We start from the raw sequence: 16,284 nt of genomic DNA on the forward strand, positions 1-16,284 counted from the left end.
TGTTTACCCCCGGCCTGTTTATTTCTTGGGTTTCTTTGGCCCAATACTCACGATAACACATTTTGTCTTTCTTTGGGCCTAACTAATTAATGGCCCTTCATAACTCATTTTTCTTTTTTAGTTAGACATCAATTAAATTTATCGGTAGTGTTCATCTCGTCACTTACTAAAATTTATATTAGGTTAATAAAGTATGCAACATATGAAGGTAAGAAATTGATTATCGTGTTCTAAAAAGACTAACGTGTATCTAACAAGTTGTCTCAAGAGTCGAACAGGTTCGAAAGTAAGAAAATAAGTTACGAGAGATATCATCTATTATGCCTAATCCTTCTATCTTTTGTTCATACATTTTTGTTGGAGTCCGTGCACCAAACTCAATCATTTGGCAAGTTGATCTTATAATAAGCTCTTGTTACTTTTTGAACGTGTGACATTATTCTCAATAATTGAATCTCCTTAATGTAGGAAATTAAAGCCATCAATGGGAATCAATTATCTAACTTCTAAGGCACCAAAATGTGGGGCTGAGCTGATATAAACTCCAGTGCCAACGAAATGTGACCCGTTTATTATTTCTAAAACCAACACAATCGAGGTCATGTGTTAGAACGTCGTTGGCAAGCAAGCGAGGATGATGATAACAAGAATAACACAATACAAATTCCCACCTCCACCAACAATTCAAAATTGACCATATCTGATACACCAACCAAAATCAAAGTTCTTTGGTTAGCTGCAGCAAGAGCAAGAGCAAGAGCAATCGCATTAACTAAAGTAGATGGCCAACAAAAATACATGATAGGTCAATAACCGAGCACAAAAACAATGCCGTGGCAGAAGAACAATTAATATTGCATGCATCATGTTTTCATCTAGCTAGCTAGCTATTTCTTTCATTCATTTCTATCAAATACTACTACGTACTCCTAGTTTGTTCCAACAGTGACTAGTTGGCTCGCTAGCTAGCCAGGACATAATCCCATTAACTCGGTCTCAGTTTCATCCGCGGCCACAGTCTGTTTAATCTCCTGCAACATCTTCAAAACCTGCCACATAGTCGGTCTCTGCTCCGGCGAAGCTGATCTACAAGTTATGGCCACGTCCAGCAGCATTCCCATCTTATCACTACTCTCTTCTGAATCCCCACCACCACCAGCATCTGATTCTTCCCTCACGGACCTCACCCATTGCATCATGTCATTCAGGGGAACTGAAACTAAGTGCTGCGACGGAGGCCTCCCAGTGAGAAGCTCCACCAGCAAAATACCATATGCATACACATCAGACTTGGGAGTTGGTGAGTGATTTGAATGGCGAGTCTCTGGTGCTTTATAGGCAGCAGCAGAATCAGGGTTCTCCTCCTCCCATGGCGGAAGATTAGTAGCGAGAACGGAGAGGCAGTAGTCAGTGACACATGCCTCAAAGTCGGAGCCAAGTAGCACGTTGGAGGACTTGAGATTTCCGTGGACAAGCCTCCATGCTTGGTGGATGTAAGAGAGGCCTTGCGCTACGTCCTCTGCTATTTTCAAGCATGATGTCCAGTGCAGAGGCTTTGCCCTCGTTGATTTTGAACCTGCATTAGTTTTAAAATAGTTCATGAGTAACTTAAATTTTAATTTGTCACATACATTTAGTAGGTACAAATTTACTATTCCAACACTACTGCCATTTGTAATCTAGAAACCAACAGTACCACAAATCAAAGGTATTTAATGGGATAGATAATGCTTGTTACCTACTATTCAAATTTGATCTCTTTCCATACTTGTCAAGCAGCAGCTAGTTCAGGACTCCATTTACTAGAGGGACTATTCTAAATAGGGTCCTATCGAAATTAAAGCACCCATATAACACGAAACAATCTAACAACAATGAGAAAGACCTAAACGGTATATAAATATAAAAAAATGGGATTATGGGATAAAACGAATCCATCGATGTAGGATTCTCATCGAACCAGCCAAAGAGGAGAAAGAAAAAGAATGAGAAAATCCCAAATCTATCAACTTCTTGATGAAGATTAAGGTTGAATAAAAGGGTTAAGCACCTGAGCAAGTAATACGAACCATGTGAGCATGTTACTATGGTTCACAAGCCAACATATAGTCAAATATAAAAAGTGATTGAAGACTATATATAACCCCCCAATGAATAATTTATCATCATGTCTATTCTAGTCGATCTTAAACCAAAAGCAAGATTCTCAATGTTGGTGGAGAAAAAATCTGATACAAACTACAAAATCTAGTACCTTACGTGTCAATCCCTCACTCGCTTGTTATCTCACAAAAATGGTCAAACCCACCCCAGAATTGAAGCAAAATTACCATGAATGAGAGAGAAGAGGCTGCCATTGGGCTGGTAATCGTAGATGAGGAGCCTCTCTTCTTTGGCCTGAAAATAAGCTCGGAGCGGAACCAGGTTCGGATGCCGGAGCCCTCCCACCGATTCCAAGTGCCTCTCGAAGGCTTCCCTACCCGTACCCTCCAACACACTAGCATCCAGCCGTTTAACGCAGACGATCAGACGGTTGTCCAGCACCGCCTTGTAGGTGGACCCCAGCGTCCCTCTTCCCAAAAGCTCCGCCGACGCCCTCATCAGCTGGTCCAGCGAGTACACCTGCGCCTCGCCCGCACAGAACAACAAGCTCCCGCTCTTCACCACCTGAATCCCCTGAACTCTCTTCACCTTCTGCTCCAGCTCCTCCTGCTCCATCTGCACCGCCTGCGCCGCCGCCGCGTCGTCCGAGGAGGACAAGTCCGTCTTTTTGACGTGCTTCCTCTGTTTCTTGACGGCCAGGACGAAGCAGAGGATCGAGCAGATCAGGACGAACACGGCGGAAGAGAAGCCGATGAGGACGGCGGTTCTCTTGTGCTTCTTGTGACACGGCTGAGTCAACTCAACGCCCTGAGCCGTTCTCAGCCCGAGTGCGCGACTAGGCGACGGAGCTGCGGGAACTGTAGACGGAGTCGCCGGACGGAAAAACGGCGCGTTTGGGTGGCATTCCATGCGAATGATCTCGCCGCAAAGACTAGGGTTCCACAAGAACGATGACGGTCCGAAGCGGAGGAGAGTCGGAGTGACCGGTACGACGCCGGTGAGGTTGTTTCCGGAGACGTTAAAGGTTTGGAGAGAGGACTGGTTCAGAGGCGGGACGGTTCCGTTGAACCGGTTCCACTCGAGGCGGAGATAGTAGAGCCGGTTCAGACCGCTCAGCCATTCGGGCAATGGACCGGTGAGGTTGTTATAAGAGAAATCAAGGGTTCGAAGCCTATGGAGAGAGGAGAGGGAATGCGGAAGAGAAGCGGAGAATGAGTTGTGATCGAGGAAGAGGGTTTTGAGGTTGATGAGTCCGGAGAGATCGGGAACCGGTCCGGTGAGCGAGTCATTCTGGAGACTGAGTACTCGGAGCTGGTCCAGGCGGGTCAGAGTGTCCGGTGCGAAAACACCGCCGAGATCCAAGTCTTGGATTACTAACCGGACCACTCTCGATTTCGCGCATTGGATCCCAGCCCATTGACAGAAATGGAGGGTGGTGTTTGACTTTGAGAAGGGAAGTGCGCTGCTCAAATCAGCTTTTGCTTTGAAATCAAGAAGCGCAGCAGCATCTGAGGGGTTTGATGAGTTCACTGAAGAACTAGAACTGGTAACTGAGGTGGTGCAAAATGAGAGGAAAGCAGAGGTGAATAGTAGAAACAGAGGAAATGAGGGTAGTTTCCATTGGTTGATGAGCATTGTGGTTGAATTGAAAGAAGTATAAAACGAACTGGGTAGTTTGCTAGTTGGCCATTGATTGGGGTGAATGTATGAAAGAGAAGAGAGGAGAGGAGAGGAGAGGGCAGAGGAGGCGAGCAAGCAGTACTAGTACGTGATAAAAGACAAAAGCTAGGACGATCAGAGCACAGAGAGTTGGAGCTGTCTGGATGAGACAGATCGAGCTCAGAATCACGTGAAAGTAAAATCCCAAGGACAAGGGATTAGGGGTAAAATCGTGAAAGATTTGAGGGTTTGATTTGGAGTGTAACTTGGGGTTTCTGGAAATGTGAGAGCGTCTTCCTGTATGGGGGGGCCGAAGAACATAACTGCTCATAATTAACTTTGATTTTTACTGTGTAACAAAGTAATTACATATTACGTCTGACATGAAGTGTAAACAAACCAATTTATTTGAGTCTATAATGAGGCTATAATGATACTTAATTAGCTAAATGCACAACTCTCTAGATCTGTTCCGATAAGTTTAATATGGGAGGAATATTAGGTCTTGTTTATGCACGGAAACCCTATTGCCTACAACCTTGTCACTTGACCATGTGATTGTACAGTCCGTGTTGGAATGTAAGATGAACATAGGACTGATGGATAGTTTTACTTCATAAACATTTTTCCATTTATTAGGTTCTTTTAAAATTCTACCGTATATTCAGGAATATTGAGGTTTTAGAATTGGGAGTCGTAGTTATTGTTTGTGGTGTGCCTCACAATATAAATACACCTTGATTTCGGAAATTCAATACTCTGAAAACTCTAAAGTACTATAAAACACAATGTGATGAGTATTGTTGTAGATCACTGGGTCACATACTTGACCTTGGTCCTTAACTTTCAGCTACTAGATTATCTTTTTTCCTTTAAACGCTAGAAAACGTAATGTATGCAATACACCCAGAGTACTTGAAATACGGTTATAGTAGAATTTATGTGAAGTTGCTAACAAAAATACAGAAGAAAGACAATTATTGTTTTAATGTTAATTCGCAGACTAAGTAAAAAGTAAGATAGAGATAGAGAGAGTGACATAGGATATTGGGCGGTTCATCTCGCCCATAAGGGAGGCTATGTCCACTTAAAAGACTTTATTAAGAGTGAGGCTAAGTAGCCTATGCATTAATATAAGTGTGGGGATCATGGATCCCATCATTTCTAAGTAAGGAAAAACTCCCTTTTATACTTAAGGAATCGAGGTCCCCTCCCTGTACATGTTTTTTATGTGAGACACTATATGCATCTTGCTTCTCTTGAAGCCCTTCAGAGAGCATGGGAGGGTGGCCTTCCGGCGAAAAATCGGCCGATCTCCACCATGGCAATGTAGTTCAGGTGTCGGTCAAGGTAATGCATGTTAAACAGTTAAAGACAGGGTCCATCATATCATAGTGGGCCATCTAAAAAGTCATTGCTTATACTTGACGGTATGTACCGTTATAGTTCATTTCACACAAAAAACATAAGAGACTAGATGGGAGTATGAAACAAAGCACAGATATAAAGTGAGGTTAAGGCCTAGAAAAGTTGGAAGGTATTTTAGGTGGATCTACGTAACTTTGTTGGTCGAACCTTATAATGAGTTAATGACTAGAACTTGGGCCTGACTAACCTTTTCTATATCTCCGACCCAAAACCTTAGATGTGCTGCCCAATCAATTTATCAACCCCATTAGAAATTTAGAATTTCTTTGGTTTTCAGAAAGATTTAGAATTTCTGCCATGAATAATATCCTTTTTCTTTTTCTTCTCTAAGTGAGATATCCCACCATGTTTGAGTGCTCTTTTTTTTTTTTTTTTTTTTTTTTAAGGAGATTTCCAGTTCCATGTTGGTTCCGAATCTGCATCATCATAAGTCTAATGCTCATCCAAAAAAAAAAAAGCAAAGAAATGGGAGAGAAGGATCACGATCCAGAAACAAGTTGAGCCAATCTGTTCTTTGAATTATAATTTTTTCCAGAAGCAAATCAAACAATCCACAGCTATTGGCTGGAAAAAATATCAAATACAGCTGATGTTTTGCTGACTGGCCAGTGCTCCACCACTTTGTCCACTTCAACTACCGCTATAAGCTTCCACTTTGCATTATGAAGCTCTCCATTATCAAATTAAACTACTTCTGTACCACTAATACTAAGAAATTTAGGTGACCAATTGTAATGCCTTATCTTATTTATCTTACATTTTCAGTTTTAACATTTTATCCATTGGCTTACCTCACTCAAAGCAGAGGACATTTCTTACCTGCCACCACTTGGCTCAGGTCCTCTGGAAAGCAAAGAGGGTCACTCTAGAAAGTGACATTGCTGCTATCACTTGAAGGTTCTGGGATTTCAACAGAGGACGGCATTCTGTTCCATCATTATATGAATAAAATTTGGGACCATAGTTTTTCAAAAAAGCACCTTTACATTCTTTTGAATGATTGATTCCCACTATACATAGTTGAATTTGTCACCAAGTATTGTGAGGGTTCAAGATCAAGATTTAGACGAAGACTGAAAAGAAAGTTGCAGTACAAGCCGTCTAAGGAGTGAAATGAGTTCTTCACTTCTTCTCCATCAGACTATAATCACCTTATCAATTTCTTATTTTCAGTTGTTAATTCACAGTTCACCATATTTTGACTCATGAAATATAACATGCTTGTTACATAATTACATTGAAATGAGTAAAAGCATGACTGATCGAGCAACATCATATCTATGAAAAATTCAAGGTGTAGGATCCACTTGATGAACAAAAGAAGTATAAGGAAACTTACTGCAGGGAATATAGGTATAAGACCCCATATTCGGACAGAACATGGGATACGCGAAGAAATCTGCACATTCTTCTACCGATCTTTGGAATGGAAGACCAGGAATGCAGTTGTTAGTAACATCAAGCAGTCCTCTCTGGATCAAACTTTGACATATTGGACCAACATGGAAGAAGTAATTATTGGACAGCGAAAAGTTTGCCAAATTCAGCAGCTGATCACAGATCACCTCCGGCACCAAGCCAAACAATAAGTTTCCAGCAAAACTTAGCTGCTCCACTTTGTCTAGACAAGCCAAAGAGAACGGTAACGGACCAGTTAACTGATTGTTGCTAGCATCAAACACTATGGCCTCCTTTAAAAAACCTAGCTCATAAGGCAAACAACCTGTTAACTGGTTATTGAGAAGCAGAACTTCAGTGAGAGAAGACAGAGCTTTTGCAATGCTGCTTGGAATAGGGCCATTGAAGTTGTTGTTTGCCAAAGTGAGGAGGATTATATGGGAGCTGCCTAGGTTATCAGGAAGGCTCTGCATGAAGTTGTTGTTGTTGAGGAAGAGAGCATCAAGGTCCTGAGTGAAAATCTGAGGCGGAACAGAGCCGGTGAAGAAATTGAACCTTATGTCCAAGAAAGTTAAGCCGTTCATGCCGAGAACTGCGGTTGGGAATGGACCGGAGAATAAGTTGTTGCTTATGTCAAGCTCATAGAGGTAGCAGAGGTTGGCAATTTTGGAGGAAATGGTGCCGGAAAAGTTGTTGGAGTTTGCATGGAACAGAGCAATATCAGGGAGCTGATCAAGAAACCCATCAAGGGAGGAAGCACCGAGTTGGAAGCCATTGAAGTCGATGGAGGCTAGCGCGATTGCGGATAAGTTGTATGGTGGATTGTCACAGTAGAAGCCTTTGTATCTGCATATATCTGATCCTACCCAAGTTTTGGTGATGTTGAGAGGATCTGAGGTGATGATGGACTTGAATTTTTGAATGACTGGGTATACCACTTGAAGCCTTTGGTCTGCAAATGAGAGCACTTTTTGTGGGTTTGGTAAATCTGGTGGTGGTGGCGGTGGTGTTTTCGAACACTGGAGTAGACTACTGGTTATAGGACACTTCTTTCTGTGGGTTTTGTCTTTGCTACTTCTTCTAGTAATGTTGTGAGTTGCAGAGTTTGCAATGAGGCATGTTAGGAGGAAGAAGAAGAAGGTTAAAAACAAAGCTTTGGTTGAAGCGCTTCTTCTCATTGTTTTCTTTCCTGTGATGAAACTATATGTTGCAAAATGAGGCAAATGAGAGGAAATGCAAGAAGTGGTTCATTGCTGAAAGGGTTTTATGCAGGCAGAATCATGAACAGCTTTTCAGTACCGATAACGATAAATTTAGCATATCCTTTAGGCCCCCATGGAAGCACTAATGAGAACTACTTTGAGACTTTGCTATTATATAATGGACCTCACATGTTTTTCTTCTGTAAAATCTTCCATTTCTTTGCTTCCCAAATTTAAAATTGCTACAGAGGAAAATTTTACCTACATTTTTCATTATTACAGAGACACCAAAATCTAAACCTAAAGGGGATTTGTCTTATTTTTCATTATATATGGAGCAGGAGCTGCTTTGTAAATCCATTGGTTTACAAATTGCCCACCGACAACCATTTCCTTGTGCGGCGGGCCAATGCGTCCAACTCGCGTCAGGCTTTGGTCACTCTAACAAAGATCATGGTTGATCAAAGTCTTGCATATTTCTTTTCTTTTTCAAAAGCGATCTCAACCAAAAAAAAAAAACAATAATAAAAAAAAAGGATCCTGATCATATTATATATAATTGAAATTCTAGTATGAAATGTATGTCTCAAACCAAAAAAAAAAAACAATAATAAAAAAAAAAAGGATCTTGATCATATTATATACAATTGAAATTCTAGTATGAAATGTATGTGTATGCAACTGGTAAATAAACTCCTGAATTGATTGTAAGAAATGAACTAATATCACTTAATCTTTTATTTTTTATTTTTTTTAAATAGTAAAGAAACCACCCATAATCACCATTACCTTCTTGTTTTCCTCTTGTTACCAGGAAGAGAGGCAGTGACAAGGAAATGGAGCTCATTTGTTTGGTTCATTTACTATAAATGATCGTTCATCACTAAAAAAAAAAAAAAAAAAAGTAACTAAGTAGTAAGGAAACAAGAATAGGGGTTTGACCAGCTCTGGGTTTATTAGCAAGCAACTAAGCATAGGGATATTCCCACTGGATTTCCATGATGAGTTGGGTCAAAGTGTTTGATGTGTTTTCAGTTAGCCTGGTAATTTTAGCTTCTACTGGCCCAGCTAGCACAATTTTTTGACCAAAAGTAAACCAAAATGGATTTGTTTGCAATGTCCAACATGAGCAGGGCTAAAAAAACGAAATGTTATCTCAAATGGGATGACAGTCGGTTAACATGATCCAAATCGGCACGGAAGACTTATTGCCCTAAAACCACCTCTATCAAAACCCGAAAATGGAGGAATGATACACATTAAGACAACCTATCAACATTGACATTGACAACCTATCAACTCGAAAAAACACCCGAAAACGACCGCATTGACATTGCCATACAAAATTACTAGTTTAAGTGGGTACATAGACTCACAAAAGTCCTAATAACATCAACAATGTCAAGATAGAGAATTATAATGGTTACAGATAAGTGTGTATGCAACTGGTAAATAAACTCCTGAATTAATTGTCAGAAATGAACTAATATCACTTAATCTTTTATTTTTTATTTTTTTAAATAGTAAAGAAACCACCCATAATCAGCATTACCTTCTTGTTTTCCTCTTGTTACCAGGAAGAGAGGCAGTGACAAGGAAATGGAGCTCATTTGTTTGGTTCATTTACTATAAATGATCGTTCATCACTGAAAAAAAAAAAAAAAGTAACTAAGTAGTAAGGAAACAAGAATAGGGGTTTGACCAGCTCTGGGTTTATTAGCAAGCAACTAAGCATAGGGATATTCCCACTGGATTTCCATGATGAGTTGGGTCAAAGTGTTTGATGTGTTTTCAGTTAGCCTGGTAATTTTAGCTTCTACTGGCCCAGCTAGCACAATTTTTTGACCAAAAGTAAACCAAAATGGATTTGTTTCAATGTCCAACATGAGCAGGGCTAAAAAAATGAAATGCTATCTCAAATGGGATGACAGCCGGTTAACACGATCCAAACCGGCACGAAAGACGTATTGCCCTAAAACCACCTCTATCAAAACCCGAAAATGGAGGAATGATACACATTAAGACAACCTATCAACATTGACATTGACATTGACAACCTATCAACTCGAAAAAACACCCGAAAACGACCGCATTGACATTGCCATACAAAATTACTAGTTTAAGTGGGTACATAGACTCACAAAAGTCCTAATAACATCAACAATGTCAAGATAGAGAATTATAATGGTTACATATAATTGTGACAGATAGAGAATTCATGAACGCGACCTGGTTAAAAACAGAGTACACTAATCCATGCTTATTGGCCAAGGAATAGAATCCGTAGTTTAAGGTATAATTGACAAAACCAATGTTATAAAACTCCTTTCCTCATCCACACACATTAACCATTACTAGACTAAGTCCTCAAATTGTCAACCTCACTATTTTCATGAAAATTCTAATACGGACCTTGATGCAGGTGGACCACGGTCAATCTCGGCGCATGTTGTTCACGCGCGGTTATATGGCAAGTGAAAGAGGTCGTGGGTCCTATTTGTGGCCGATCTCCGTTTCATCTTTTTCTTCATCTCGTCGCCCCGTCATGACCGAATCAGACACCATCTCAGCCATAGAAATTAGGGCTCCGACGACCTTCACGAACCTCTTCCGCTTCTGGACCAAAGACAGAAAATTGTAAATCCTATAAGCACAGTAACCCGACGCCCGAGAGCCGCGAGTATGAGAAGCCATTTCTTTCTTCGATTGAAGGCCTTCGTGACGAGGCCGATTTCTATATAGACTCGAAATGAAGGAGATTTGCAGAGGGTTTCAGATTATGAATGTCGATGGGTAGTTTGGGAATTATAGGTTAGAGAGAACGATGAGAGAGAGAGAGAGAGATCAGCCGCGGTTAAGTGACGGTGCGTGGTACTCACTCGCGGAATTTCAGTTTAGTGCAGGTGGACCTTGATCCACATAAGACTCTTCACTATTTTCAATAGATCTAGCAATGAATTAAAAGTGAAGTGGGAATTGGAACAACTAACAAGCAAGTAAAAGTGCGCAGAGTCAGCAAACTCCTATATTAAACGAGTATAGGAGCATAAACATATTAATAAACAAAAAGCCATTAGTTAGCATTGATTCATTGACCTTGCACCAAATCCATCATCTTCTCTATTCCTAATCCTATATCATTTTTTTCCATCTCTAAACAAGGCTCTAGATCATCAAAAGAATAAGAATAAACCCATAAGGAAAATAAAAATATGAACCCACTAATCCTCTTGGAGACTGTGAGAGTTGACTATTTTTGCCCAAACTTTAATAAAGACGAAGAATCGTAGTTGGCGCCGTTTTGGCCGCTGGATGAGTTGACTACGACGATTCGAGGACAATGGCTGCCATGGCCTCCGTGACAGCTTGGGAGTGATTGTGATCGCCTTCGTACGTCACTATCAGCATGCTCGGATCATCTACAGCTCGCTCTACGTGTTTTCGTGCAGGGCACCCTCTCTGGCTACTGCACTTGTAGTACCCTCTAAAATTGTCACACAAACCAAACCACACATTCAGCAAACTCAATCCCTTGATCGGATTAACAACACTCAATTATCACAAGAACAAGATTTTTGAATGAACGAGTAAACAGAGTCGCAAAATAATAATAACGGATACATAGTGTTCGGAAGTATTGAAACTACACTACTCGATTGATTCCTTATTCGGTATTAGATAAGGGAAGTTTTGTGCAACTTAATGGATCAGAATGAACCAAAATGCAAAATGGTACCTTGGATGAGGGGAACCCTTGATTGGTTTTTGGCCGTACTTTCTCCATGAATACTCATCAGCTGGGATATCAGCCATTTTCGTACTAATAGCAGGGATTCTCGTCACTCTCTTAACTCTTGATTTCCTGTTCAATCCACAAAATTCAAGTTAAAACCACCATTTCAAAATTTCAATCAAATCCCACATCAAGAAAATACAGAGATGGTGACGAAAAGATCGACAAACCTTTTCTTGGAACAGTGGCATCTTGAAGAGGACGAGCCACACCTGAGAGCCGCCGCATCATCCACAGAATGAGACTTCCTCTTTAACGACGAAGAAGGAAGAGGAGGCTTACCAGCAGAAGACACTGACATGTGCGTCAATTGAAACCCGGACGACATCGAGTGTTGCAGAGTAGTAATCTCGCCGTCCCCAGACATAAACGAATTCGAACCTGAAACCGCCGGCGAAGCCGAGAAATTGAAACTAGTACTAGTCTTTGGCAGAGGCGGTAAACGCAGAACCGGTTTGGGACAATAAACCTTGAAAGCAGATGAGGATTGGGATTGCTCTGTCTTCATATTTAGAGCCTCCTCTTGACACTGAAATGAAGACTGCTGCTCCGTTTCTTTGGTCAAAACTAGTGGCGATTGTGGACTGGTAGTAGTCACAGGACCTCTTCGAAAACGAGCGTGACCGGTTCTTCCTCTATCCAACAATGAAATGACCTTTCTGAACTTATTCACCGCCATGTCCGCAACAGCTTTGTATTCTATGGCAGCACTTTCAGGGGTTGAAGAAGAAGACGACATCAAGCTTATGAACTTCTCAACGCTCTGGATCCCAGCCGAGGCTGCTTCCTTGACGTCATTCTCTTCCATTTTGGCTGCAAAGCTGTCAACCAGACCCATCATGAGCTCCACAGCCATGGAGAGGAACGACAAGTAGTACAAAGCTAGAGAGAAAGATAGAGATTTATTTATAAGTCTTGGTGGAGAAGAAAAGGAGAGCAGGCTTGGGGACTCGAGTCAAATTTTGCCATGGCGCATAACTGTTCTGTTCTTTTCGTCTGCGCGCGGTCAAACTGAGGAGCCAGTGAGGTGTGTACACGTGGCGGAATCCGGCTGGGAACATTGAACTGCTCGGAGACCGTGAAATAAATGAGTGGGGATGAGGTCAAAAGGGAGAAGATCGATTAGCCGTTGGATGGCTGACCTGCACAGAGAGAGAGTGAGAAAGGGAAAAAAGGGTTTAATTGGAGACAGAGAGGTGGAGAGAGTTGACCTTTTACAGCTTTTAATGCAAAAGTCATTGAGTGAGGTGGTGGGGTTAGGTTTTGGCCGAACGGAAAAACAGAAAAGAGAAAAAGAAGACGATGTGGGACAGGAGGAGTTCGTCTTTAACCAGACACTCACGCTAGAACACCACCTACGTCAAAACCCTATATCCCCACTCACATGAGAATTGCTCCATCGTCAATACCCGCTTGATTAGTTTGAAATCTTTGTTACTTGATGTCAACAATAGTTGAGAACTTGAGCATATCATACATACTTTCAACCACGTCGATGTGTTTTGTTACTTCTTAATAAAACAGGGATTTAAAACTCAATAAATCATAATAAAATATATTATAAGAACTATCAAATATGAAGAGGACAACAAGAACTACTAAATATAAAGAGGACAACAATACAAGAGGCTTCACCGATAAAACGAGTTAGCGACATTCAAAACCTAAGCTTAAAATAAGTTTTAGAATCATAATTCATATTCATTTTCATATAGATAAAAATGAACAAAATCAGGACATCTCTATACCTATCTATTAAAGCATGATATCAGACAAGTCAACTAGGATCAAAGCTTTAACTTATAGATAGCGTAGCCAAGGAATGCTCCACTATAATCTCTTTCATTATGGTTTTACTTTGGCCATTCTTTAGTCGTCAGAACCTATACAATTAAGCACCAAGTTGCTACTCAAAGCAACCATGACCTCGAAGACTGCTTTCTATAATCTTATACAACTCAGTATTATTCTCATCGATCGAAAACTTTAGGACATGAACTTTATATTATTTGACATCATTCACACATAGAAACTGGCATAGTAATGCAACTACCGCAAGTAATCATACACGTATAGAATCCAAGGAGTCGTTCAAAATAAGATATCATACATCAAACCACCACCCAATCGATCAGTTTGAACAAAATAAGATTCTGAATTTCATTCCACAACAACTAGATCACGAGAAAGAAAAATTGAAGAACAATAGCATTCTATTTTCCAATTAAGAAAAAAACAATAAGAACTTTTCGTCAAAAAAAAAAAAAAAAAACAATAAGAACAAAAATGAAGTCACCTGTATTGTAGAGTTAAGTATGGCTATCGTTATTGTTTTCGTTTTTGAACGAATCACCGAGCCTGCTTGAATATACTGAAGAGTCAGAAATTTTTTCTCCAAAATTAACTGAATTTTCTTCTTCTAAGAACTCCAAAGTGAACTGAATTGCATTTGCATGGAGTAGAAGAAAGGATAATGAGAGGAGAACATGGGCAAGCATAGAGCAGGAAAATCTTTATAAGAAATTGAGTGAATACTCTACGCGGTGGATTGAAATGGAAAGCATCTGTCAAGGTGACTACCTTTTGTCCTAAATAGGTATGAGATCTCGAAATGATTTTTTCAAGTTAAGAGAAATTTCCATGAAATCTACAACGAGGTCAAATTTGAGAGCTATACTCATTGTTTCAGTGAAGCTTCGTCTTCAACTTCCTCAAGTACATTATATCAAATTAATTGGAGAAACAAAAATGCGATAATAAATTTTACACTTTCTCAACATTTTCCCAGACCTCTACTAAAATTGCATGACACGCTTTTCCTAATAAATTAGCTTAATTATAGATGATTAAAGATTTTGTTTTTGTATATTTGAAGATTTAACACAAATGACTTGGACTGTCTTGGAGTTTGATTGGTACGGTTTTCGTATTTGATTTGACTGGGATTCACAATCATTGTTTGGATTATGCAGCTGAAATATTTTTGGGCGAGGAAAATGGAAGGAGGCCCGAGATCAAAGGAAGGAGGCCCATAAACTTATAGAACAGCGTCTAACAAAAAGGGCAAGTGTAGGATAAGATGTTGAAACCCGTGTTTAGGTCAAGGCCCAATCCAACTCTCTCTCTTCATTTTTTATTTTTTTGAAAAGAAGGGCCGGTGCGGCTGCCCTCAAGCCTTCATTAATGAAACTACTGAACACAAAGGGGGGGACGTAAAGCCTAAATCCCGAACAATTAGTAACACATGAGAACTTCCTGAATAATAACAATAGCTCTCACTAATCCTATATATTCAAACATGCACCAACTAGCAAGGGTTGACATACCAGATATCTGGGCAACACCATTTGCTTTACAAAAGTGACATATCGAAAAGTCAAAGCTCATACAAAGCCATAAAACAATAAAACCAGCTTTCCTACTATGCTGTCGACCAGAACAACCTCTGGCGACACTTAGTTTCATTTTGCCACTAGGAAGTTGCGTCCATTTGATAATGACTCGCCACCTCTCTAGGACAAATAAGGCACTATGAGTGCACACCCACACAGACCTATGGCAGTGACTTATTATAAACAGTAAACAAGCATAAATAAAATGACAAACATAAATAACATAACTAGCCCAAGTCGGGCCCAAGAAGGGAGCCCAAGCCCAAGCAACAATCTAAGGAAGAGGAAGCCCACCAACTGCCAGCCTGGCCTGGCCCAACCCCATCCCAACCACCGCCGACAGACCACCTTCCAGCCATACTCGTCGGATTCCCACCGTACACGCTCCACCATCACGCCTGACCGCACCACCCTTCCAGAGCGAAACCAAATCGCGCCTGACCCTTCCAGATCGGATCCACACCAGATTGGATCCAGTCTATCCAAACCAGATCACACCACCACGATCCCTCCAGATCGGGTAAAACCCATATCTGATCGAACCCCGCCGCCAATCTGAATCAAGCCACGCCGCCATCCAACCAACCATCCTCCGACCTCGCGACAGTACACCACACCTCCGCCCAGGCCAGCAAGGGGCAAACCACAACCCGACAGCCACCGTGTTCTCCTCCTTCCTCACCTTACAAAACCATCGCCGCCATCTCCCCACACCGGCTGAGAATGTCGATCAAGGAGCCCAGCACCACATCAGTCCCACAGGGGACGACAAAGGCCCGTCCGACGACGGCGAAAGGGCTCGCCGCCGGACAGGAGGAAATCTCACTGTTTCTCGTCACGAGCATGCAAGCGCATTCTCTTTCCCACGCTTTTCTACTTTTTTTTTTAAAAGAAAGTACTCTCTCTCTTCCTATATGTGCATACAAATACAGCACCATCACCTCCAACTCCCCTTTGTGGGAGAGAAGTAACGAGAATTATTTCTATACACCGTCAGTGCAAATGATTCAACATATATTAGGTGATTTTTTTTTTTAATAGAGCGGGCCACGGGCCATGCTTGTCGGCTTGTCTCTATTAAACACTCTCAGAGGAGGGGGGAGGGGGGGGGGGGGGGGGGGGAACTAGCCAACCAAGACTTTTATTTGGATTTAAGTAGCTCAATCTCTCATTTGACCCAACTACATGTGATTCACTAATCACTATCCAATTATCGAGAGACACTCTAATCAGGCAGTCGGACTAATATTTTTGTCTGATCTTTTAATAGGAAATCAGCATGTATATATTTGATAGAACGGACATGTCG

The 16,284-nt window shown here is 41.1% G+C and overlaps 3 protein-coding genes across 4 annotated transcripts; all 3 read right to left on the minus strand.

Annotated features, from left to right (window-relative positions):
- Nucleotides 1-740: 740 nt before the first annotated feature.
- Nucleotides 741-4,206, minus strand: LOC133736679 (probable inactive receptor kinase At5g67200). Its single transcript, XM_062164268.1, has 2 exons — nt 2,331-4,206; nt 741-1,576 (listed from the first exon to the last, which is right to left on the minus strand). Exons 1-2 carry the CDS (start codon nt 3,736-3,738, stop codon nt 966-968), a joined length of 2,019 nt encoding a protein of 672 aa, XP_062020252.1. The 5' UTR covers nt 3,739-4,206; the 3' UTR covers nt 741-965.
- A 1,559-nt stretch (nt 4,207-5,765) lies between these two features.
- On the minus strand, nt 5,766-8,055 carry LOC133736680 (uncharacterized protein At4g06744-like). 2 transcript variants are annotated; one of them, XM_062164270.1, is made up of 3 exons: nt 6,914-8,055; nt 6,530-6,811; nt 5,766-6,116 (listed from the first exon to the last, which is right to left on the minus strand). In XM_062164270.1, the coding sequence occupies exons 1-3, from the start codon at nt 7,764-7,766 to the stop codon at nt 6,025-6,027; spliced, it is 1,227 nt and encodes a 408-aa protein (XP_062020254.1). In that variant the 5' UTR covers nt 7,767-8,055; the 3' UTR covers nt 5,766-6,024. The 2 variants fall into 2 exon arrangements, with proteins under 2 accessions (XP_062020254.1, XP_062020253.1); XM_062164269.1 differs by having other exon boundaries at nt 5,774-6,116; nt 6,530-8,048.
- A 2,747-nt stretch (nt 8,056-10,802) lies between these two features.
- Nucleotides 10,803-14,036, minus strand: LOC133738514 (probable WRKY transcription factor 7). The gene is made up of 4 exons (XM_062166070.1): nt 13,880-14,036; nt 11,754-12,725; nt 11,527-11,652; nt 10,803-11,274 (listed from the first exon to the last, which is right to left on the minus strand). The coding sequence occupies exons 2-4, from the start codon at nt 12,437-12,439 to the stop codon at nt 11,112-11,114; spliced, it is 975 nt and encodes a 324-aa protein (XP_062022054.1). The 5' UTR covers nt 12,440-12,725; nt 13,880-14,036; the 3' UTR covers nt 10,803-11,111.
- Nucleotides 14,037-16,284: the final 2,248 nt, after the last annotated feature.

Source organism: Rosa rugosa, chromosome 3 (assembly GCF_958449725.1).
Source record: "Rosa rugosa chromosome 3, drRosRugo1.1, whole genome shotgun sequence".
NCBI lineage: Eukaryota > Viridiplantae > Streptophyta > Magnoliopsida > Rosales > Rosaceae > Rosa > Rosa rugosa.